The 26,391-nt window shown below is 44.0% G+C and overlaps 1 protein-coding gene across 4 annotated transcripts in view; it reads right to left on the bottom strand.

Annotated features, from left to right (window-relative positions):
- The window catches only part of frmd4a (FERM domain containing 4A), a 163,967-nt gene that overhangs the window by 120,524 nt on the left and 17,052 nt on the right, over window positions 1-26,391 (bottom strand). The window contains exon 1 of one of the 4 annotated variants that reach the window (XM_061773140.1): window positions 10,534-10,563. The exons of 1 other annotated variant lie outside the window; for it this stretch is intronic. In XM_061773140.1, coding sequence (XP_061629124.1) covers window positions 10,534-10,548 — 15 coding nt within the window. In that variant the 5' untranslated portion in view covers window positions 10,549-10,563. Of the gene's footprint in view, window positions 1-5,716; window positions 5,981-10,533; window positions 10,700-26,391 lie in introns of those variants that run through there. 2 more of the 4 variants (XM_061773144.1, XM_061773152.1) reach the window with 2 other exon arrangements.

Here is a 26,391-nt window from a genome sequence, read left to right on the forward strand (position 1 = left end):
AAAAGACATTTACTCCGCGTCGCAATCGTGCACAGTATATTTGAATCCAAAAGCTAGTTTCTTTTTAGCCTTGTCGCGTGTCTTTTGACGTAGTACTGTAAATATCTGACGGCTAATCAAGTTATTTAAAAAAAAAACTTTTTAAAACATCTCAGCGGTGTGGGACAGACCACACGTCTGAGACAGACAGGGATCAGACTACAAGACAAATTTGTTCTTTCACGATTGCACCATGTTAAGACTACTGCAATAAGATCTCGTATTCCGATACCACCACATCCCGTGTTTTACGACCACTGGGCTTCATCTTGTCAACTCAAACGTGACCGGGTACACTCGTTACCATGGTGAAGACAACAATAACGGATCGTGTCGTGTGTTTGTAAGAACAAAATGTGGGAAAACGTGTGTTGGTGGTCACTGGTGCTAGGGAGAGGACTTTCATTCAAGGATTGCTTGAGGTATGTTTTCCGTACATTTAATACGATACAGCTTGAAAGCAGGCAACAAAACGTTAGGTAGCCTAGCAAGCTAGTGCTAGCACTAACGGTTGAAAGCGAACATGCAGGTGTTCTGTCGAATCATGCTCTAAAGTTTTGGTTTGTGTGAAGTAATTTAATTACAATAAAGTAATTTAATTACAGTAAGTTAGCATGCATTATTTCTGTCATGTTGTAATGTTGGTTTGACCTGACTGATTAGAATATATGATCTGACTAGAGCAGTGATGGCGGCACGGTGGCCGTCTGGTTAGAGCGTCAGCCTCACAGTTCTGAGGTGCGGGGTACAATCCCCGTCCCCGCCTGTGTGGAGTTTGCATGTTCTCCCCGTGCCTGCGTGGGTTTTCTCCGGGCACTCCGGTTTCCTCCCACATCCCAAAAACATGCATTAATTGGAGACTCTAAATTGCCCGTAGGCATGACTGTGAGTGCGAATGGGTGTTTGTTTCTATGTGCCCTGTGATTGGCTGGCAACCAGTTCAGGGTGTACCCCGCCTCCTGCCCGATGACAGCTGGGATAGGCTCCAGCACGCCCGCGACCCTAGTGAGGAGAAGCGGCTCAGAAAATGGATGGATGGATAGAGCAGTGATTTCCAACATTTATGGAGCAAAGCCACATATTTTACAATTGAAAAATCTCACGGCACACCAACAAACAAAAATGTCACAAAAAGTGGATACATTAATTACTGTATGTACTTCCTGCCATCTAATAGAAGACCATTCATTTGTTCTGTCTGTCACTATGCCTCACTGGCATAAAAAGATGAACAAAGATACATTATTTATCCATCCATCCATCCATCCATTTTCTGAGCCGCTTATCCTCACTAGGGTCGCGGGAATGCTGGAGCCTATCCCAGCTATCATCGGGCAGGAGGCGGTGTACACCCTGAACTGCTTGCCAGCCAATCGTAGGGCACATAGAAACAAACAACTGTTCGCACTCACATTCACACCTACGGGCAATTTAGAGTCTTCAATCAACCTACCATGCATGTTTTTGGGATGTGGGAGGAAACCGGAGTGCCCAGATAAAACCCATGCAGGCACGGGGAGAACATGCAAACTCCACGCAGGCGGGGCCGGGGATTGAACCCCAGTCCTCAGAACTGTGAGGCAGACGCTCTAACCAGTCGTTCACTGTGCCCCGCATTATTTATTGTAAATATAATTTTTGGAGCAATTAAGTACACAAGTACATACAGTAACTGAACAAGTCATTTAAATAGACACATTGCTCCATCTTGTGATCGAATCGGTGCTTGGTTATCGTTTTTTTAGGTGATCGGCCCCAAAAATCCTGATCGTGTTAAGCGTAGTGGTCAGCACCGAGTTGGACAGAGCTGCAGACTCCATGATTTTAATGTGAAACTGAATGACAGTAAATTAAGAAGTGGGGGAAGGTAATGAGGTAAAAATACTTTGTTAATGTACTTTCTACTCCTTACCTTGTCAAAATAGGCTGGTTACTTTTTTCAACCGCTGCGGGTGAAGACACAAAGTAATAAAGATGTAAACAGAGAGAGGAAAAGTCAACCGGCTGAGATCTTGCTTGAGATCTTGGGGTCTTATAAGGTCGAAAAATGGACAGCAGTGGCATGAAAAACGTGAACCAAGGAACATTAAAGATGATGATACAACAGATTTGCAGAATCAAAATACTGTCCATGGCTTTATTAAAGAGAATTGTTTGATGTTGGCTCAAAGAATGATTTGTGATGAAAACATTGCCTTCCACCAGTCTAAAAACCACCAGTGTCTGTTGTTCAAAAATCCTTTGCGTAATCTGTAAGAACTAATAGGCCTACTGTTAAAGTGTGAAAGAATGGTATTTTTATTGCTGTCAAATGTCAAAACACATTTTACCTGAACACTATCATGAAGCATCTCTGTTTTCATAAATTTCCCAAAACAGGAGGCTCGTGCTCAGTTGTATGAAAGTGCTTTTTGAATCAGTGTACCACTGACGATCCCCCCAAGCTGAGAACAATAGTAGACTGGCCGACGACTTGAACACCTTCTACTGCAGATTTGAAAAGGACACTTTCACACCCCACACCCACCCAGCCGCACCACCGACCTCAATCACACCTCTGACTTCTGCGTTAACAATCCACAAACAGGATGTGAGACGCATCTTCAAACAACAAAAGATTAACAAAGCGGCAGGCCCAGACCATGTGTCCCCATCCTGCCTCAAAGTCTGCACAGACCATCTCACTCCAGTCTTCACACAGATCTTCAATAGATCGCTGTAACTGTGCGAAGTACCATCCTGTTTCAAACCCTCCACCATCATTCCTGTCCCCAAGAAACCTACAATCTCGGGTCTGAATGACTACATGCCTGTCACCTTGACATCTGTGGTCATGAAGTCCTTTGAACGCCTCGTGCTGGACCACCTCAAGAGCGTCACAGGTCCCCTGCTGGACCCCCTGCAGTTTGCCTACCGAGCAAACAGGTCAGCGGATGATGCAGTCAACATGGGACTACACTTCATCCTAGAACACCTCGAGAGCGCGGGGACCTACGCGAGGATCCTGTTCGTGGACTTCAGCTCAGCGTTCAACACCATCATCCCTGAACTCCTTTCCTCCAAGCTTCTCCAACTCAGCGTCTCGCCTGCCATCTGCCAGTGGATTTACAGCTTTCTGACGGGCAGCACACAGCAGGTGAGGCAGGGGGAGGCCACCTCATCCACATGCAGCATCAGCACCTCAAAGTTGTGTCCTCTCTCCGCTGCTCTTCTCTCTCTATACGAACGACTGCACCTCAACACAACCGGCTGTCAAACTCCTGAAGTTTGCAGATGACACCACAGTCATCGGCCTCATCAAAGACGGTGACGAGTCTGCATATCGGCAGGAAGTGGAGCGGCTGGAGCTGTGGTGCGACTGACACAACCTGGAGCTGAACACGCTCAAGACTGTAGAGATGATCATGGACTTCAGGAGGCATCCTTCGCCACAGCTGCCCCTCATGCTTTCCAGCTGCCTTGTGTCAACCGTCGAGACCTTTAAGTTCCTGGGAATTACAGTCTCTCAGGACCTGAAATGGGCAATAAACATCAACTCCATCTTCAAAAAGGCCCAGCAGAAGATGTACTTCCTGGGTCTTCTGAGGAAGCACGGCCTGCCACAGGAGCTGTTGAGGCAGTTCGACACAGCGGTCATCGAATCAGTCATGTGTTCTTCCATCACAGTCTGGTTTGGTGCTGCCACAAAAAAGGACAAACTCCGACTGCAACGGACAATCAAAACTGCTGAAAAAATTGTCGGTACCCCCCTACCCACCCTAGAGGACTTGCACGCTGCCAGAACTAAGACAGGAGCGTGCAAAATCCTCTTGGACCCTCCACATCTTGGTCACCAGCTCTTCCAGCTCCTTCCCTCAGGTAGGCGCTATCGATCAATGCAAACTAAAACTAGCAGACATTCCAACAGCTTCTTCCCTCTTGCCATCAACTTCTTAAACAGCTAACTTACAATTCCATTGCAACATGCTGCCAATTTTTTTGTCTTGAGTTTGTTGTCACATTTCTGTCGGACCCATTATACTCGTGCACTCACTGTGGTAGTCTCGCAACGCTGCACTATTTGCATATCTGTTGTTGACCAATACTGGCCACTCATGCCAGAGTAGCATCTGCACGACTTACACACTGACTGAGGAGTATCTGCAACATTTGCACAATAAACATTGTCCCAGATTATCGCACTACTAGTCACTTTAAACTGCATACATTCCTTGAAGTGATCCTTTGCACAATGGTCATTGCACTGGACTATTGCTATATTAGTCATTCACACTGCTCTATTAGACATTCACACTGCTCTAAGTGCTAGAGGACTCTCCATCTTTTTGCACAATTGTAAAAAAAAATATATATATAAATAAATTAAAAAAAATAATAATAATTTGTACCGGCATTACCAGATAACTCGCAACCCTTTATTGCTCAGTTTTTTTTCAATGTCTTCATGTCTCAAAAGTGTTCTTTGTCAATTGACTGTCTGACTGAGCGGCTTAAACTACCGGAGACAAATTCCTTATGTTTTTTTTTATACTTGGCAAAATAAAGATGATTCTGATTTTGTGAATGTGTGCGCTGTAAAGAAATGAATGCCGATTTGAATATCCAGGAATGCAAAGTAGCCATCTATCCCTGTTTTCTAGCATCTATAAGCAATTAGCACAATGAATAAATGACTCGCCTAATTAGGTGGCTAAGAGGAAATACAGAGAAAGTCGAGGATTTTCCTGGACACCACACACTGCATGAATAATCCACTGCTGCAGCCTAAAAGAAGTATAATTTCTCATCAGTTAATGCAGTTGTAAGAATTCTTGGAAAAAAAATATAAAATTGATGTTCAGCAACCAAGAAATTAAGTTTTAAAGGTGTTATGCTAGCAGCTGAGCTTATCCTGGGAAAGGATTACTCTTCCCTTCAACAGATGCTTGTACTTGTAAACAATGTTAAGGGGAAACAGGAGCTTAATGACCAAACTCATTACATCATTGAGCAATGCAGAGCAAGCAGGGTTTCAGACACCGTACTGGGAGGCCTTAAAGGTATCTTAAAGAGCTGACATATGTGAGTTTTCATTGGGAATGCTTGAGCGCCTCGTAAACCACAGGAACCTGAGTCATCTGCCTCAAGACAAACGCCAGGGGAAACGGGAACATGACAGTGGCATCCATCAGAATCGCCCATCTTGTTCTCGTTCCTTATTTCATTCTCAATCTTTCCTTCCTGTATTTATTACCAGTGGGATGATTCATGGCTCGCTGTAGAAAAGATGTGAAGGATGTCGACGACATAAGGCAAAAGATAAACCCATCCTTCAGTTTTAAGTTGGATGGATGAAAGGCTCTCACATGCTGAGAAAACATTCCTAAAGTCTCTCCTCAGTGGTCTCACCTTGTGCTGAGCCATGTAGGCCACACAACCAAGGTTAGCTCCCAGGACTGCCAATTTATCCTGCAGTGTTACCTCTGACATATAATCGGCACATTGTTTCTGCACTAATTAATGAGAGAGCATCTGGAAGAGATGCGAGCATATGCCGGCCTCTGGCCTCGGACCGTAATTATGCACCGAGAGGTCAGCCACGTCATGTGCAAGAGAAAGGAGAATGAAATAATATGTTTAAAAGCAAAATTGCTAAATTACAGAGCATGAAGACAAAAGACAGACAAAAAAAACTTACAAAGACATCCATCAGCATGTGCTCCAAGGTCACCTCAATGTCCTCCAGTCTGGATGAGAGAGTCATTCTTCAGCCAGTACAATAAAACTTTAAACTGTACTGTTGCTATGTTTAACCATGGGATCCTGACAATTGGTTTAAAGTCATTCTCCAAATGATAACGCCATGATTTCAGTCTTTGTCCACAAATGCCTTTGAAATAAGTATTCCGGACTGGTTCCAAGAGTATTCCTTTAGATCTTTTTCGGTGGCTAATGGTGAATATTTGTGACTATCCCCATGGCGGACTCTCCTGAACAGCGTTGCGTAGGGTGGGTCTAACTTGCCACGAGAGAGGATTTGATTGGACACTCCTCTTCATAAAAATTAGGCATTGGTTTTATTTTTTGGATATTTGTTGGAACAGGATGTCTCCTCCCTCTTCCCCCCTATTTTTCTCTTGCTCTCCCCTTTTTTTCCTCTTCATGCCCTTTCAACTTTGTGTCCACAGTGGATGTCTTTGTAAAGATGGAGAGCCTGGGGCAGCTGATGCCCAGTTCTCGATGCTCTTGGCTGGGGTCATCCTCTCTCACACCGGGATTCTAGTCAATGCGCCTTTGTAAAGGGCTCATTAAACGCCGGCCAGGGATCTCACATGCCTCACAGACACATGGGGGACAACAACAGCGATATGTTGTATACGGACTTGACAGGAAGCTTACGTAACACTGATGGGAAGGGGGAGGGGGGACAAGCCGTTTGCGGGTGGAGGGAACACAGTGGCATCAGTGAGGGAGGAAGCAAGGCAAAGACGGGAAGCAAAGGATGTTCGTGGGATGCTTCAAGAAGAGTTGTTTTTGTTTTTTGGTTAAGCGCTGGAGGAATGCACCCTCTGTTACCCCTGTAAGAAGATTCTGTCTGAAACATAGTGATACATAAAGACTTAATGAGACAAAGAGGGAAGAAGCGTGGGGGAGTTGAGTTTATCTGGGCTGTTCACACAAACAGGACATGACTAGAATAAGTCAGGCGACAGTCTAATTTACATTCACATATTGCGCAAAGTGGCAGACACTCCTGATTGCTATGTTTCTTGCTTTTTAGCGGGATAATGCAGAAGATTTAAACTCTCCATTTACCAGTTCATCTACATTCCCACACACATCTATGGCCACAAACTGCGGGTCGTGACCAAAAGAACAACATCACGGATACAGCCGAAATGAGTTTCCTCCGCAGGGTATCCGGGCTTTCCCTTCGAGACAGTGTTAGAAGCTTGGTTAGCTGGGACTGATTCAGAGTCGAGCTGCTGCTCCTCCACATCGAGAGGAGTCACATGAGGTAGCTTGGGGATCTCGTTAGGATGCCTCCTGACGCCTCATTGGTGAGGTGTTGTAGGTATGTCCCACAAGGAGGAGGCTCCAGCGATGACCTAGTACACGCTGGAGAGGCGATGTCTTCTGGCTGGCCTGCGAATGCCCCAGGCACCCCCAAGAAGAGCTAGATGAAGTGGCTGAGGAGAGTGAAGTCTGAGTTTCTTTGCTTAGCCTGCTGCCACTGCGACCTGACCCCGGATAAGCGTTCAGAAAATGGATGGATGGCGTGATGGATTTTCATTTCCATCCAAGTGATTGGGTGTTTTAGTTTCTAGTATGGATGGGCCAAGGAAAATATTTTAGTGAATATCTGTTGAGCAAATGATAAATGTCCCATTCTCTCTTGAAGGGAGAGCCAACCCCAAGGTGGAACTTCCAACGGAGGCCACTACGTATGTCCTAGAAATAGTAGTACGGAGCCAAAGTGCGACGAAACAATGAATAAAGTATAGCCCATTGAAGTTCACTATAGTGCATTTTGCCCCTTTTCTACGGCAAGCTATTAACTCGGGACAGCTCAACTCGCTACTGACACAAAAAGCTACAGCTCTGGACGCTGTAGTTTACATTTTAGTTTTGTTGCAGCAGTCCTTAGTCCCTTCTTGAACACATTTTGTCTCCTTATGGTGACCAATATAGTCATCCGGTATCTGCAGTTAAAATTTTTGGGGCAGTTTTTGAAAGGTAAGATTATTGTAGCCACGATCGGAAGGTAATACAATGTGATGCATTCTTATGTGCCACAGTTTGGACGCCAGTCTGTTCTAGGTTCCCGTATCTTCTTGTATGGCTTCGTGAAGACATCGCTCTGCCCTGCCATCTTACCCAGCCTTCTTACAAAGCCGTGCAGTCCCAGAGGATGAATGACACTTTACCCCATGACCCTTCCTGGGTGTGGGGTCAACAGAATCAGCAACTCATCAGTTCTCGCATCAGCTATGCGGGAAGGAGCGCTGGAGTTTGACAGAAACCGTATTAGACCACTGGTCCCCAACCACCGGTACACGGACCGGTACCGGGCCATTAGGCATTAGTTACCGGGCCGCAGAGAAAGAATGACCAATTTATCTCATTTCTGTTGTATTGCAATTCACGTGTCAATGTGTTTTATTTTGAAAATTGACCAGACCTTCTCCGCCGCAACAGCTGCACGTCTCAATTGACACGTCAAGACTGCACAGAATGCTTCCGTTTCCAGTCCCAGCCGGCTCGAACGCTTCTGCTTCCAGTCCGAGCAGACTGGCTAACGCCGGCAGAGCTCAAAGAACTAAATCATTTCATAAACTAATTCAGCTCATTACGGTAACTGAAAATATTTCTTCTTTTGAACGAAACGTTTGTGAACAAAACAACACTATATCAGGAGTCCTACTTAAAATATGGTTTTATCGCAACAGTTAACTCTCACGCACCAAGTCCTACAGTTGTAGGTTTCTGCTCGGCACAGGCAGAACTACTTTTACAGAGTTAAAAGTCTACTCTCATTGAGGAGCTACGGAACTGCAGTCTGGTCTGGCTGCCCCCACTCCTGGATCGTGCCCACAGTGGACGCGCCACGAACAGCGAAGGAGGAAGCAGAAGCGGGGCAAGCATGTGTGTGTATGTATGTGTATATATATATATATATATATATATATGCACGCCACCACAGCCGGTCTGTGAGAAAAATGCCGACTCCTAACCGGTCCGCGGTGTAAAGAAGGTTGGGGAACACTGTATTACACAGCCTGGATTATGCACTTTCGTGGATCATACATGCCATATGTAATGCACACGGCTGACTGTTTAAGACAAAATGCAGTCAGTCTCGGGGTCTTTGTAAGCCTCTGGAGGGTTTTCTGTCGCCCCCAGGTAGCTCCTTATGCCGCCTACATTGAATATGTATCAAACCACCATTAATAACTCAGACATATCCCTCTTAATTCTCATCGGCATGCCGCTCATGCCTTACTCTCCTCCGCCTTGAAGGTGGAGAGGGACATTGCGTCGCTTGTAAGTGGCTGGCAGCGTTTGGGCCCGCGTGTGTCATTAGTGAGGAGCTTAGCCTCCAACAGGGGCCACACAGGTCGGGTATGTCCCAGTGTGACTTTGTGTTTTGCACATCATCCACAGCTAAACACCGGATTTCAAGGTGCATGTCATGATAAATGAAGCCAGGGGGACGGAAACCGGAGTCTGACAACCGCCATTCTAGGAAGAGCACTGTGCTACTATTTGTAATTATCCATCCATCCATCCATTTTCTGTACCGCTTATCCTCACTAGGGTCGCGGGCGTGCTGTGGCCTATCCTAGCTATCTTCGGGCGAGAGGCAGGGTACTGAATTGGTCGCCAGCCAATCGCAGGGCACATATAAACAAACAACCATTCATACTCACATTCACCCGTACGGGCAATTTAGAGTCTTCAATCCTATTTTTAATTAGATGGACAAAATTCCAGGACTTTTTAAAGTTGGAAACTTTCCATGGGAATTAATAGGAATGAACAAGAATAAACAAGGAATTTACCATATTGAAGGTTGGCTCTTAAAGCGGAACTCAAATCCATCCATTCATTCTCAAAACCGCTTATCCTGTTCAGGGTCTCGGGGTGCTGTAGCCTATCCCAGCTGACTTTAGGTGAAAGGCAGACTACACTCTGAACTGGTCGCCAGACAGTCACAGGGCATCTATATAGACATGGACAACTATTCGCACTCACATTCACACCGCCACTGAGTGGGAACTAAACCCACGCTGCCTGCACCGAAGTTAGACGAATATACCACTACACCATCAGTAACTAAATTTAAATAAACTTGGGGGAAAATATTTTAGCATAATCCTAACTACAACACCCAGATCCACCCAGTTATGAATTTTCTATCGTCCTTGTCCTCAGTTAGGGTTACAGGTGAGCTGGAGCCTATCTCAGCTGCCTATAGGTGACACCTCGGACTGGTCGTCAGTCAATCGTAGAGCATATAGACAAAGAAAAATTCACAGCTATGGCCAATTTCATCAATTAATTCATGTTTTCGAAATGCGGGAGAAGGCCGGAGTACCCAGAAAAAACTCACAGAGAGTAAGCACACTCCACTGTGCTGCCCCATTACGAAATTATCATGTACAAAAATATTTATCCTTGAGGATAATGCATTTTTGCATCAGTAAGACAATTTTTTAATTCATATGAAAGCCCACTGAATGTTGGCTGTTGGCTTAAATAGTTCACCAACTACATCAAAAGTCAATAATTGCAGAGCTCAAACTGTCCAAGGATACTGAAGAACACCATTATTTGAAGCTAAGAATGTGGAGTGTCATCCACATTCTTAGCTCAGTTCAGTTAGCTTAGCTCAGTTCTTACTTTAGTTCAGGATAAAAAGCCTTTTATACTGAAGTTCTCAATGAAGCACAACACCCCATCAAATACGCCATGTCCTAGTGTTTGTGGAAATTCAACCAAATCTGACAGTACCTTAAATTGCAGCATGCTAAAGCAGTCCGAGGTGTTAGCCCATCGTCCTTTGGCATCAGACCAGTCTGGGAATCTTACTGTATCAGTAATCCAGAAAGTGTCAAGCCCAATTGAGTTTTGACTACCGCAGCAGCTCACACTTTGCATGGCAAACCCCGCCAAATTGACAAGACCCCTCTTACTGTTGATCGTAACCTCTTAGGACATTTCAACACTCTGAGCTGGACAACGCCGCTTCGTCTTCGTGACTGGTGGTAATGTCGTCACCTGGCATGGAAAATAGGCTGCTAATCAAACCCCGAGCACGATTCCAAATTCAGACGCACACATGCACACACACTGTGTCATTCAAAAATAGCATCTACTCCAGACACGTTGATAAAGCCTCTTAAGGAAGGTTTGCTGCCAACTGTTTCAGGGATTTATCGCGTATACTACTTTGACACAAAGTACTGTAGGTGTGATAGTCTGTAGAGTAGAGACACCCTCCACCACATCTGTTTGTGCGCCTTTCAGCGGTGTGTGCGTCTGCAAATTGCCCTACTGTTGATTCTTTATATGCGTTACTCCCCTGATGGGAAGACTGCATATTTGGGATTATTTTTGTCCGTTCATCCAGAAGAACATCTGTGAGGTAAATGATGTAGAATGAAATAGATGGTCTGGCTCATGATCTCTGTTCTAGTTCATCCCAAAGGTGTTTGATTGGGCTGAGGTCAGGGTTCTCAGGTTTGAATCGCGGCTCTGGCCTTCCAGTTTGGAGTTTCTGTGTTCTCTCATGTGGAGGGTTGCTTGTCTAAATATTCCCAGTAATTGGCTGCTGAACAGTCCAGGGTCGGAGGTAGGAGTGGAAACTCCTTCTGGGGACATCGAGTCCGAGTGGACCATGTTCCGCGCCTCCATTGCTGAGGCGGCCGACCGGAGCAGTGGCCGTAAGGTGGTCGGTGCCTGTCGTGGCGGCGATCCCCGAACCCGTTGGTGGACACCAACAGTGAGGGATGCCGTCAAACTGAAGAAGGAATCCTATCGGCCCTTTTTGGCCTGTGGGACTCCTGAGGCAGCTGATGGGTACCGGCTGGCCAAGCGGAATGCAGCTTTGGTGGTCGCTGAAGCAAAAACTCGGGCATGGGAGGAGTTCGGTGAGGCCATGGAGAAAGACTTCCGGACGGCTTCAAGGAAATTCTGGTCCACCATCAGGCGTCTCAGGAGGGGGAAGCAGTTGTGAGCCGGTGGGGAGAGTACTTCCAAGACCTCTTCAATTCCACCGACACGCCTTCCCATGAGGGAGCAGAGTCTGGGTTCTCTGAGATGGGCTCTCCTATCTCTGGGGTTGAGGTCACCGAGGTGGTTAAAAAGCTCCTCGGTGGCAAGGCCCCGGGGGTGGATGAGATTCGCCTGGAGTTCTCTGGATGTCTGGTTAACACGCCTCTGCGGCATCACATGGCAGACTGGGGTGGTGGTCCCCCTTTTTAGGAGGGGGGACCGGAGGGTGTGTTCCAACTACAGGGGTCTCACACTCCTCAGCCTCCCTGGTAAGGTCTATTCAGGGGTGCTGAAGAGGAGGGTCCGTCTGGAAGTTGAATCTCAGATTCAGGAGGAGCAGTGTGGTTTTCGTCCTGGCCGTGGAACAGTGGACCAGCTCTACTCCCTTGGCAGGGTCCTCGAGGGTGCATGGGAGTTCGCCCAACCAGTCTACATGTGTTTTGTGGACTTGGATAAGGCGTTCGACCATGTCCCTCGGGGAGTCCTGTGGGGGTTGCTTTGGGAGTATGGGCTACCAAACACCCTGATACGGGCTGTTTGGTCCCTGTACGGCCAGTGTCAGAGTTTGATCCGCATTGCCGGCATTAAGTCGGACTCGCTTCCGGTGAGGGTTGGACTCCGCCAAGGCTGCCCTTTTTCACCGATTCTGTTCATAACTTTTATGGACATAATTTCTAGGCGCAGGTGAGGCATAGAGGGGGTCCGGTTTGGTGGCCTCAGTATTGCATCTCTGCTTTTTGCAGATGATGTGGTTCTGTTGGCTTCATCAAGCCGTGACCTCCAACTTTCACTGGAGAAGTTCGCAGTTGAGTGTGAAGCGGCTGGGATGAGAATCAGCACCTCCAAATCTGAGACCATGGGCCTCAGTCGGAAAAGGGTGGCGTGCCCGCTCCAGGTCGGGAATGAGATCCTGCCCCAAGTGGAAGAGTTCAAGTATCTTGGAGTCTTGTTCACGAGTGAGGGAAGAATGGAACGGGAGATCGACAGGCGGATCGGTGCAGCGTCTGCAGTGAAAAAAGTGATGACTTTTTATCGATCCGTTGTGGTAAAGAAGGAGCTAAGCCGAAAAGGCAAAGCTCTCGATTTACCCATCGATCTACGTTCCTACCCTCACCCTCAAAAGAAAAAGATCCCGGATACAAGGGGCCGAAATGAGTTTCCTCCACAGGGTGTCCGGGCTCTCCCTTAGAGATAGGTGAGAAGCTCGGTCATCCGGGTCATCTCAGAGTAGAGCCGCTGCTCCTCCACATCGAGAGGAGCCAGATGAGGTGGCTGGGGCATCTAATTCAGATGCCTCCCGGACACTTCCCTGGTGAGGTGTTCCGGGCACGTCCCACCGGGAGGAGACCCCGGGGACGACCCAGGAGACGCTGGAGAGACTACATCCTTCGGCTGGCCTGGGAACGCCTCGGGATCTCCCCGGGAGAGCTGGATGAAGTGGCTGGGGAGCGGGAAGGCTGGGCGTCCCTGCTAAAGCTACTGCCCCCGCGACCCGACCTCGGATAAGCGGTAGAAAATGGATGGATGGATGGATGGATCGACACTCCAGGGTTGTACCCTGCTTTTTAGCTAGTTTACTGGAATAGGCTGTAGCTTACTGAATGAGAACAAACACTATCCAAAAGGGATGGATGAATTAATTGTTGTCAGGCAGCATGTGTGGGTGAATGTTTAGCATGACTGCCTCAAATTTCTGAGGTTATGGGTTCAAATCTCGACTCTGACCTTCCAGTTTGGAGTTTGCATGTTCTCCCTGTGCTTACGTGGGTTTTCTCTGGGAACTTGAGCTTGCATGTTAGGTTATTTGAAGACTAAATTGTATATAGATGTGAATGGTTTGTTTGAATGTGCCCTCCTTTTGGCTGGCAACCACTCTCTCACTCTAAGTCAGATGGGGTAGGCTCCAGCCCACCCTCATGAGGAAAAGCGAAAAAGGATGGATGGTCTGCCCGTTTTCAGAGAGTTGCATTCCTGTCATTTTTGCCGGAAGGGAGCAAGCGGCATTGTGCTCAGTCATTCTCTCGCTCGTGGATTCTGCTGCGTCATTCCGCACCCTAAATATGTCACTTCCCATTAGAGTAGATGTCTGTGTTGTGTGTTTTTCTTTCCCTTTGGAAGCCACTCCTTGCGATTTCTGGAAAGGCATGTGAGGACAGAAGCAGTTGCACTCAACATTTGTATGCGTTTCTCGCTGTGATGGTTAAATGTCCTTTGTCGATCAAAAACATTTGAATTAATGACATCAACAGACTTAACTTTTCTAGCTTTGAGCGCTTGTCCTTACAAACATCTCTCTACTGAGTGAATGCATGTTTGAGAGGCAGTGAGCAAACAGAATGCGACATCGGGCATATTTTAGATTCTGGTTGTACGAAGGCCTCCAACATTTTCTGCCCTAGTAAACTCAGCCCAGTTTACCCGGCAACAAGAAAGCTCAGCATCCAAACACAGATAGACGCACACGCACCTACCGACTCTTCCAATTAGCTGATGTGCTCGTTTGCCCGCTATCCAGCATGACTGTTATGACTTACTCTGGCGTGCAAACGCCACATTCACGTTCACTTAACATCAAGACACGCACGTGAGTCCACATCGCCAAAGTCCACGCCTGATTAAGAGTCTGATTTATAGCAGTGGGCCTTAAATGTTTGATGCCGCGGCTACATATTTAAACTGTACAGCTTCAATTGTGAGGGGAAATGGGTTAGACATGATTCTGCTCTCTGGGGAAAACATTGGAAAGAAGAGAAACACGGGTTCACACATTTGAATGCATGTACGTATGAGCGTATGTCTGTGTTTAAAAAACGTGAATAGAAACTGTAATGGTTCACTGCCAAACATTTGGATTATTTAGATGTGGAAGGTGTACAGTTTGGCCGATTTATTAAGTGAGGCAAGATAAAATGATACCTTGACTTACGAGTAAAATTTGTTCCATGACCATGCGCTCAACTCAAATCACTCGTACAATACTGTATAGTAGTCCCACCTTTAAAGGGAGAGTTATACTAAAGAACTTTGCATATTACCAATACAAAATATGCATGTGAAGAGCAGGTATTATTCTTTTCCATTTGGGGTCGCCATCCTCACGTTCTAATCTACACCACAGTGTCTTTGGTTTTGAATGTTTGGAGCTTTAAATGGCGAGGCCTGGCCTGTTGAGTTATGCGGAGTCAGCAAACGAAAGTGTGGAGTTGGCTGTTGTTGGCTTAGGATAGCAATGGGCTGTTAAGTGGCTAACCGTTCGCCAATCTGCGTGTTGCGTGCCTCTGGGCGTCAGTTGTGGGTAATGAATGTGCTTGTTATAGTACCTTTATTTTGTTTGTATCTGTTAAATAGCGCGAAGAAAGTCAACTAGTGGATGTGTCTATCCTTGACCAGCTGTGGAGAGATTACAACTAGCAGAGGATGGAGGATTTACCGTAGACAATTGATTGTGTAAGCCGGTTCTGCCTTGCAGTAGTCACATCGCACTTTATTGTCTTTTTTAGGGGTGAAATGATCCCTAATTTTGGACACTCTCTGTCTTTGACACACTCGTCCCTCCTGGCTTGTGCTTATTGTTACATGGGTATGTAGGTACATTAGTCTGTGTGTAAAAATGATCACCGCAAAATCCCTCGATATAGTGAAATATTTGCAATATAAATTTCGATATGTATGAGTTAAAAAATCCAAAATTCTGTCAGATCAGGGGATGCCTTTAAAGGCCAAAGTCCCCATGGGTTCAGACAGTACTTGGCCACTTGTGTCGTCATTACACAAGGCAGGGTTAAATGTACTACAAGAGATATCTGTACTACATTTCTAATACCAAGTTTTTTATTTAATATTAAAATGCTCAATGTTTTGGGCATTTTCAAAATACACATGAATAATAATGACTATTGTTCTAATATTATGCATATTTGAATATTGCTTGCGTGATTATTGGTTATCTATGGAGCCCCAGACATGACAATACTAGTTAAATACTAGCTCAAATTAGTAGTTTGTGCGCATGAGCTACTAATTTCTACGCACGAACTACTAATTTCTATGCACAAACTACTACTTCATGCGCACAAACTACTTCTTCGTGCGCACGAAGTAATTGTTCGTGCGCGTGAAGTAGTTACTGCATGCGCACGAAGAAGCCGTGGCTCCGTACTGGACTGGAGGGTAACCAAATCGAGCGCACTATTGCGGACTTGTTACAAACGATGCTGCCGAAACTGCAAGACACATGCGATGGCTTCAGGGTAAGTTTATTTTCTTATCATGTTCTAGTCAATATCTTACTATTCTACATTTCGGCAGTTATTTGATTGGCTCAATGTTTGCTACTTTGTTACAGCGAGAAGTAGACTACTCTTTGTGTGTTTGTCGGAACTGCAAATCTGCCTCGACTTTCAACTTCGAAAGAGGGTGCGGTCGATTTCCTTACCCTCCTGTCCAGTATGGACTTCGTGCACACCCTGCAACTATTTTGTGAGCACAAACAACTACTTCGTACGTATAGAATAACTATTTCGTGTCCAAAGAGTGGTAGTTCGTAGTAGTACTTCTTGCGCACTAAATACTTTATGATAGTAGTTTGTGCACACAAAGTAGTTGTTCATGCGCACGATGTAGTAGTTTGTGCGCACGAAATAGTTTTTTCCCCCCTCACGTCATGTCTGGGGCTCTGTAGTGATCTAATGGATAAATGAAATTAGGTTATGCATTCATCATTGCACGCCTCAAAATCAACAAATGATTATCATGGCTATAAAAAAAAAAAACACCCACCTCATACATTATTAGGCTTTAAATTATCTATTTATGCCAGTGAGGCATAGTGACAGACAGAACAAATGATAAATGGTCTTTTATTAGATGGCAGGAAGTATATACAGTAATTAATGTATCCACCTTTTGTGACATTTTTGTTTGTTGGTGTTCCGTGAGATTTTTCAATTGTAAAATATGTTCCTTGGCTCCATAAAGGTTGGAAATCAATGCTCTAGTCAGATCGTGTATTCTAATCAGTCAGGTCAAACCAACATTGCATGACAGAAATAATGGGTGTTAACTTACTGTAATTAAATTACTTTATTGTAATTAAATTACTTCACACACACCAAAACTTTAGAGCATGATTCGACAGAATGGCGGCAAGTTTACGTCCACCCGTTCGTGGTACCACTAGCTTGCGAGGCTACATAATTTTTTTTTTGCCTGCTTGCGAGCCCTATCGTATTCGAAGTACGGGAACATAGCTCAAGCAAGCCTTAAACGAACGTCCTCTCCTGTCCTGAGCACCACCAACACACGTTTTTCCCCATTTTGTCCTTATAATACAAAGTCGGCGCGCTGCACTCTTGTTGTCGTCACCACGGTAACGAGTGTATCCGGTCGCATTTGAGTTGACAAGATAAAGCCCAATGATCGTAAAAAACGGGATGCGGTGGTATCGGAATACAAGATTTTATTGCAGTAGTCTGACATTGTGCAATCGTGAAAAAGCAAATTTGTCTTGTAGTCTGATCCAGGCATTACGTGTTGTCTGTCTCAGACGTGTTGTCTGTTCCACACCGCCGGCATGTTTTTATTTTATTTTATTGGCCATCAGGTATTTCCAATACTACCTCAAAAGCTAAAAATAAACTAGCTTTTGGATTCAAATATACTGTGCACGATGGCGACACGGAGTAAATGTCTTTTGCGGAGCCGATCGATGACGTCATTGATTGGATCGGCGAATTATGACATTAAAGCCGATTACTTTATTGGCCGTCAGATATTTCCAATACTACTTCAAAAGAGACGCGACAAGGCTAAAAATAAACTAGCTTTTGGATTCAAATATACTGTGCACGATGGCGACGCGGAGTAAATGTCTTTTGCGGAGCCGATCAATGACGTCATTGATCGGATCAGCGAATTATGAGACTAAAGCCGATCAGCATAAAATGCTAAATATCTGCCGATACGGATCAGCCTGATAAAATCGGTGTAAAGTCTATACATTATTAATGAATGTGGCCTATGTTGTCCAAGCCAAGGTACCCAAGGCAATCAATGTACAATTATGTACCAGCAAAAACAAAGTCTCCATATTTCTAAACTAAACAAAGCTTTTTTCGTATGCATTTTGTTGGGTTGTTTTCAATGGTTCAGACGCATTTGTCTACAGGATGCAGCTGCATTTATCAGGCTCATAAACTCTCAGCCGTCCATGACTAAACGACTCGGCTCTTTTATAGACAATGAATCCCTCAGGCGCACGGCCCAACAACTTAAATGTGCATGTGGACATAAAGTAGAAAAAGCATGCACCTGTGCACCGGGTCGCGCACACATTCACTCAGGCTTGTCTTTTACTAGTTCTCCGCACAAGCCGATGTGACATACTGAGTGTCGGTGCCTCAGTGCACAAGCATCCAGTCTCTCTCAGGAGAGCAGCAAAGCCAGGCGAGAGCTCCACCTCTTGCTGCAGGCATGACACTAAGCTGCTTGTTGGTACACACCTCAGACAGGTGCGGCAACTCCTTGGTTGCCATGCTAACAGGACATGGGCAAACCGTTGTTCTGAGGTTCAAAATGTAATTTGAGGAGCTCGTCTCCACCCCCTAACCTCACTTCAGGTAATGACTTACCACCTTGTTTATAGCAAGTGGTATGTTTTGATTCTGCTCAATATGTTACTTACATTTTTGTGTTTTCCATTGTAAAGGGTCCAGACAAAGCCGCATTGAACCGTCCCACTTTGGGGATAGGTGGTGATATGTTTCGGTACATACAACGTAGAGCCTAAACCACTGTTGCCCATTGATTGGTCGACAGAGAATGAATGAATCACAAAATGATCAAGATACAATCCAGCTCTGGAAAAAGACTGGAAAAACACTGGACCTTTTACCGTATTTTAACAATGTCTCATTTTATACAAATCAAAAGGCTTTCAATATCTGCATTTGGAAGTTATCTTGTCAGTAGTTTATCGAATAAAGCAAAAACATTCATTTTACTGTGTTTTAAAGTGCTTTACTAACATCTTGTAGCATTGATAGGCAATTTAAAACTTGTGTTTGTCATGGTCTGTGTTTTGGTTTGGGTTGTGTTTAGTTTTGTTCCATGTTGTCCTGTGTTCCATGTTTGTCGTGTGCTCATTAGGTTGTTGTGTCCACCTGTTCTCGTCTACTTTGTGTCGACCAATCAGCTCTCTCCAGCCACTCGTGTCTTGTCCAGGTATTCCTCGTTGTCTCGTCAATTTGTTTGTATTTAGTTCCCTGGTTTCTTTCAGTTCTTGTCGGTTCATTGTCGTTGTCACATGTCTTGCCATGTCATAGTCGCCAGTTGTTTTTATCATTGTGATTAAATATTATTATTTTGAGATTCCCGCACTCCTGCCTTGCCTCCCTGCTTCCCTGCAATTGGGTCCACCATGTTCTTGCCTTGCGTTCCTCGCCTTCGCCCTAACCACGTACGTGACAGAGTTGGTGTCAATTACTCGGGGTTTTCTTCCTATCCACAGCTGGGCTCCATCCCAGCAGCTACTGTACTGTGCTGTATGGTACAAAGTTCCGTTCCTATTTGACATGAGTTGAATTTGTACGCAAGTTGTAACGTCCCATAATCGTACTACTAACCTACAGTAGTAAAGTCATAATTACAGTGAGTAAGATAAGATAAACATTTGTAGGCCATTTACTGTACATAAAATGATCAAATGAAAACCAGTAAGTAGGATGGTAACTGAACTTGCCTTCTTGTGCTGTTCAAACTAGTTCATTACATACTGATCGATACTTCAAAACCTCTTATGTTGAGACAGTAAACTGAGGAACCCCATGATATTCGTATATATTGTAAGAAACTGGATAATATACCAGTGCATAATTGATGATTTCTCACACATAGTAATCTCCCGTCGCACAGTGGTTAGGAATCACTGGTTTAAGGAACATAATGGTAGAAAAGCACTATACAAGTGTAATCCAATTGACCATTTTAACATTACCATCTGAATTTGTGGTTTAACATGAGTTATAATTCCAGCTAAAATGTTTTTTTAAAGAGCAGAGACAAAGGACATTTAATCCTGCCTTGTGTAGTGACGACATAAGTGGCCAAGTACTGTCTGAACCCATGGGGACTTTGGCCTTTAAAGGCATCCCCTGAGATTATGGAGCAGTCAAGCCAACATTTGCTTACCTTTGTCCTCCTCACCACCTCGGCCGTCTGAAAACATATGTGCCCTGACAGGCAGAGCTTGATCACTCCCAGGTTCCACTCTAGGCCAAGGTCCTCTCCCTTGATATTTGCTATGATTTTAGCCTCAGTTCCCATCATTGCCATGGAAACTGAAAACCCTCTGGTAACAAAAGGAGAGGCAATGGTAAAGAACAGAGGGGGGCGGGTTGAGAGCTAGAGGGAGCTAGATCCAGTGAATGTGTGCCTCTGGTAGAAAGCGGGGTTAATGGGATGGCACGTGGACAAAACTCCTAATTAAGAATCAAGCAGGGTCGATGGGCTGGATTTACACTACTTGGTAAGTGACTTCATTCCACATTTTGCCCTCAACTGGCAAAAATGCAAAAACGAAAAGAGTAAGATACCAATCAGATGTCTACCAATTTGAATGCAGCGCAAACGCACACATTGGATATCCGCTGTCATTGTGTTCTTGACGTCACTGAAATACACGGATCGGTAATGTATACACAACCGCCTATGCCCTAAAAAAACAAATACATTAACACTTAGTTATTTAAGTGCATATGGGGTATGCAGGTTGTTTCATGTGTTCTGAGTGTAAACACAGCCATGTGGGATATGTACAGTATAACTTGAAATATACATCGAAATAGACCACATATGTCCAACGCGAGGGCCAAATCTGTTCAGCCACATCATTTTCTGTAGCCTACAATAGCAAATCAAGTGAGTCTACTTAATGTTTCTTGCTATATGGATTTGTTCTTTTCATTTTAGGTGAAAATCAGCATAAACTGCCATTTTTCTTCCCTTTTGACAGTCATTACAAGCATTTTATTGTTTACCAAATCCCTTCTTAACACAAATTGAACAATAATATTCATATTTGGTTATCACTATATCCCTTTTTGACTTCTGATTTCAAACTCCACTTGTTAAAAATATATATAACAATGAAATGCAGGGGCAATTTTGCATACGTAATATGATGTGATTATACATTTCCAGTTGTACCTTGAGATACAAGTGACCCGACTTAAGAGATTTTCGAGATACGAGATGTCATTTGGCTGATTTTTTGCTTTGAGTTGGGAGCAGAAATTTGAGATATGAGCGCTACATTGTGGCAGTGAACTCAAACGCCACTCACTTCACAACAAGCAGCAGTTTTGCAGATAGTGAACAATTCTTGAAAAAACTCCTAGTTGAAGTTTCCCGTCGAACTAAACATTATACAAGGATAGACAAGACTTTTTGGACTTGAAACAACCACAAACAGTAACTTTACCTTTGAGTCCCCCAGCTTAATGATAACACATAATGGCAAACATTGTAGACGGACTACGAATAGCATCAGTGTCAAGGTGCTATAAATCTTTAACCAACGGAATTTTGAACACAAACCGTGGAGCAACACATGCAGACAATTTTCACAGACATAATTTTTATCCTTTGCAAAGAATGACTAATATTACTTTGGCTTACTGCAGAGCTGAGGACGGTCTCCTTATGTACAGGATATCCGTATGTCTGTAATATACTGCCCCCAGGTGGCCAAGGTGTGCACCCCAGAAAGCACAGAAATATCTCCATTAAATTGAAGCAAAAAAATGTGTCAAAAATGTTTATTTACATTCTATTTAATTAGTTAATTTTGATAAGGTACAATATTGTAAAGTGTAGTTTTCTCATTCAAAGCACATTATAAATGTTTTTGTTTCAGGAGAGGGGAGGCGGGAACAGATTAATGACAATTCCATTCATTTCAATGGGGAAAGATGATTTGAGATTTGAGTTACTCACGTGATCTCAAGGCACAACTGTATATGATTTTATCATAGCGGCCCTCTAATGGAAACCAGAACTATGATGTGGCCTGCAATGGAAATGACTTTGATACCACTATAAATAGAGGGATATTAACCAGACATACACATTAAACACAAATTGGGCACCTGAAAATACAGTGTAAATCCAGTCTTTATATGCACACCCTTCTCTATTCCCTACTCATTATGTTCTTACTTTACTTGATGTCTCCAGTCTTTGTTTGGCCCCATCATTGTTGTCTCTGCCTGGGACAGCAGGAGGATCGCCATGAGGTCATTAATTATACACATACCCTCTCCTGCTTCCCCACCTGGTCCCCTCTAAGGAAGCGCTGATGACGGATGGGCGGAGTGGCCCGCTAAAGGTCTGTGTTTATTGGGGCCAAACGGCCTGTCGCCACCACTGTCACGCAGCAGCCGGGCGGTGGAGCGCCGCTCATTAGGGCTCAAGGTCCCATCTCATTGGCTCAATACATCAGACAGGACAAGGCGAGGCAGCCACGTGTGCCTGACAGCTGGGTATCTCTCGCAGTTAGCAGTTTTTCCTTTTCCATTCTTTCATTAAGGAGTGCAAACTCCACTTGGAACTTTAGCAGATGGGAGTCCTGAGGTTGATTTAGGGAAGTCTTGGCAAGTCATAGGGAAGCCCATCATAGGGCTCCCTCTGGTGGCCAGTGTGCGTAGGACACACAGCCAAAATGTGCACATGATTTCCACAAATAGAGCTTTTATGTTGATAAACAAGAGGCACTATGGTTCAGTGGTAGAAAGTGATTGAACGCCGCTGACTTAAACTGAAAATGATGACAAAATCAGATACACCCCAAAATGTTTTGGGATTTAGTTACAGACTGAGAATCAAATCTCCATAATCGGGTTTGTGCAAGACATTTTATCACTTGGGTTGTGTTTGAGTAATTTAGCAAAATATAATGCTTTGTCTGCTCGCTAACGTCAGCTCTACAATGCGTTATCCATCCCTGCGACACAAGAGCAAGTCAATGACATGAATCCGAGCAACAGAAAAATCAATTAATTAACCAGTCCTTCAATAATCATGGTAATTTAGGCTGAATTTTCACCACCTCTATTCTTGGAGTAATTTACCTAATCCTTGGAAGCAAATATACCTCATATCGTTATCTTCTCGATTGACACTACATACATTCAAACTATAAATTATTAGTTAGTGACAAGGATGCATCAAATCTGGACAGCTGAGCTTCTTCTATGTTTGTATGATTGAAACAATTTGGAGAAAATCTGATGCAAAAATAATACATTACCCAGTTTTGATTCACACAGAATGGAAATAATTACCTCAACAATGAAGATTATACAAAAATTACAAAATTAAGTTAAATTTAATCGTTTGGAAAGGGACCAATGAAGAACAGCTAAAGAAATCTGAAGGCACTGATTTATTTTTATTTTTTTGATAATTTATTAAAATCCATCATTAGATGATGGCCTAATGACAAAAATGCAGGCATATGCAAATGGTGGAAATCTTTCAGGATGAACAATTTGGCTCACTGTGGAGTGTCATTTGAGTAATCTAAAAAACTAGATTACAAGCCAAACAAGAGCAGCTGTTGCCGGAAAACAGACACATCCGTACAAACACCTCCAGACACATATTAATGGCCTTAACTGCAAAGGCAGATGTGCACATCTGCTCTGAACGAAATACCCTCGAGTATGTGAATGCATTCATACACGAGGTGAGATATAAAGCTGAAGCGTGTCATATTTAATTGCTGTAACAAGTAGAGCATCGGGGGTCAAAGAGACACTTACATTGATGCGAGTATTCCCCGGAGGACGCAGAGCATCAATCTATCAAGTGCGATTTCATATTTGGGTTTAATTTGGTGTGGTGTGTACAGTGTACACAGGGGAGAAATGTGATAATTAGACACTTGGCAACCACCACACGACAGCCGTAGTTAAACGCCTACACAGGAGAGGTCAAATAAAACAAACAGTACTCGCTCCACTTTTGTGTTGAAGCCAGAAACTCGAGCTTGGAATGAACGAACATGAAACAGGAGTGTGTCCACATTATAATGTATACTAATCACAAAAGGGGAGAGAAACTGGGCTTTCGGCGATAATTCCGGATGCACTATAAGCTTTACAGGTGAACCCTAATTTGATCTTGTGTAAACTTATGAATACACGTCTGCCTTTTCAACACAACAGCAAAATTCACAAAGCGTTGTTTGATCCATGAAAATTTCCAAGGACGTCCACTTTTATGCCTTTCTGTGATTCTTCCAGTTTCTATGTTGAAACTCAAGGCCCGGGGAACAGACCCGGCCCGCCACATTATTTCATGTGGCCCACGAAAGTAAATCATGTGCAACAATTTCATCTTTCTAAAATAGCAAATTGTCTTCACTTTCAATAACATTGAGATATTGCAAGAATTTGTTGTTACCAATCCTTTTTTTAAAACAAACTGAATAATTGTTGATTTTTTTTTTTTTTACTGGCTTCTGATTTCAAGTGTTATCCATCAATTTGTTGTGTATATGTAATAATATGAGCCAATCATACAATTATATGGGTTTACAGTAGTGATTTTAGATACCAGTTTTTCAGACCAATAGTATGAGTATTCACTCACCTATACCGCTTGTACTTTTGATACATACAATTTCAATTGACACAATGACAGATAATTATGAACAAAGGTGTTTCTTTCTTTCTGACACAATGATTCACCAATGTGTCAAACCACTGCAATGTAGCGTCAACTACTGGCGAGGAGAACTTAATATCAGATTTTTTTTTCTTACATATCGGTGGCTAGTATCGGCAGCCTTCACCATTACCTGACACCTTGAATTAAGGTTGGTATTGGTGGGATGGCGGGGAGTGTGGAGTGGTTGGCTGGGGGGGTGGCATTGGGTCCGTGCGGTCCCCGCTGGGTGGCCGGTTGTCGGGGCGCCTCGGTGGGGCCGGCGGACCGCCCTGGCTCCCTCGGTGTGGGACGTGTCCTGTCCATCGGGCTGCTCTCGGGTGGACCCCTGGGCCTGATCCCGCCCCTCGATTGATTGGGTGGGGTATTCAGCCGCCGCGGTGCGACCACAGCAATTACAGGACACTTCTGTCAGTCTTTGTACACGTAAAATGATATCAATTCACTTGCATGTATCCGCAGGCACACACCCCTTACTGCAACAAATAACCCATGAATATGCAAATCGCTTGTGTATCCCCTCACTTATACTCTCGTCCTGTACACTTTTATAATTTACATAATTAATGCCACCGCACTTCAGTTGTACACCCAGGTTCACGACCCTGGTCCTGCATGGGTCTTCTCCTGTCCTTGTCCTGTTCTATCTTGTCCTGTCCTTCCCTCACAGGGTGTAGCACTCCAGCCCCATGCAACACTCATATTTAACGTTTCATTGTTGTAGATAATGTAATGATTTACTTCACTCATCCTGTTTACAATTAGTGCTTTGTCTTTTGTCTTTGTTTCTTTCTCCCTTCTCAAAACTTTGTTCCGTTTGACTGATCAAGTCTGATTCTCAATAAACCTCAATTATAATACCGCAGCGGAAGTTTCAAAACTCCACTGTGACGCAGCCTTCACGATTACCTGACACCTTGAACTAAGGTTGGTATTGGCCCGATACGATACCTACTTAGGCATCCCTAGTTTACAGTCATAACGGCCCTCCGAGGGAAACCATAACTCCTATGTTGTCCGTGACAAAGATATATTTGACACCCCTGTCAAAGTGTCTACTTCCTGTTTGAAGCATCATACTGTTGGTCAATGGTCTTGGTGTCATAATGTAAAAATGTGAACTCTATGATGAAAAGGACTGTTTAAAATACCAATTCTAATTGAACTAGGAAGTGTATTGCTCCATTTATTGATCAACTTCTGCTCTTTGTTAGAGATCATCAAGTTGTGCAAAAAGTACAAAAACAGTTGGATAAGTGCATTGAAAAGTTCAGAGAGAGTCAAATTAAGTCGACCTGTGAGATTTATGATGCATTTTAGGTTAATTCTAAAATTTCACCGGAGAGCCCAATATCCTTAACTCTTTGCAAGTAGTGTAATTGATCAGAGCACCACCTTCTCGGGTCATTTTTCCACCGCTTTCCCTTCTAAAGCCGGGTACATCTATTTATTTCATTGTTCTTATTCATTTCTTGCATCTGGTCCTGTAAACTATTTACCATGTCCTATACGCAATTGTTTATTGTGTGTTTGTCTGTTGATACTAAATCTGCACTTGGACATGGAGGCTTTAAACAAATTGCCCGCAACAAAATCAATAAAGCTGACTGAATCTGAATCTTCACACATACCGAAAATCGAGCAAAATTTGATCAACTTTCCTCCAGTGTCATCAAACTCAGCAAAGACTTGATTATCGGATGTGTGAAAGATTATTATTAAGTGAATATTCTGTGGTATGGGCTGTGTTCAGAAGGATTTTTCTTCCTCAATCTCTTCAGAAACCATCCGATAATCGGTTATGTTAAACCTGTTCACTATTTATGATTACAAACCTGTAGAAAATTTGTGTGGTGAACACCATGTCTG

Source organism: Phyllopteryx taeniolatus, chromosome 5 (genome assembly GCF_024500385.1).
Source record: "Phyllopteryx taeniolatus isolate TA_2022b chromosome 5, UOR_Ptae_1.2, whole genome shotgun sequence".
Classification (NCBI taxonomy): domain Eukaryota; kingdom Metazoa; phylum Chordata; class Actinopteri; order Syngnathiformes; family Syngnathidae; genus Phyllopteryx; species Phyllopteryx taeniolatus.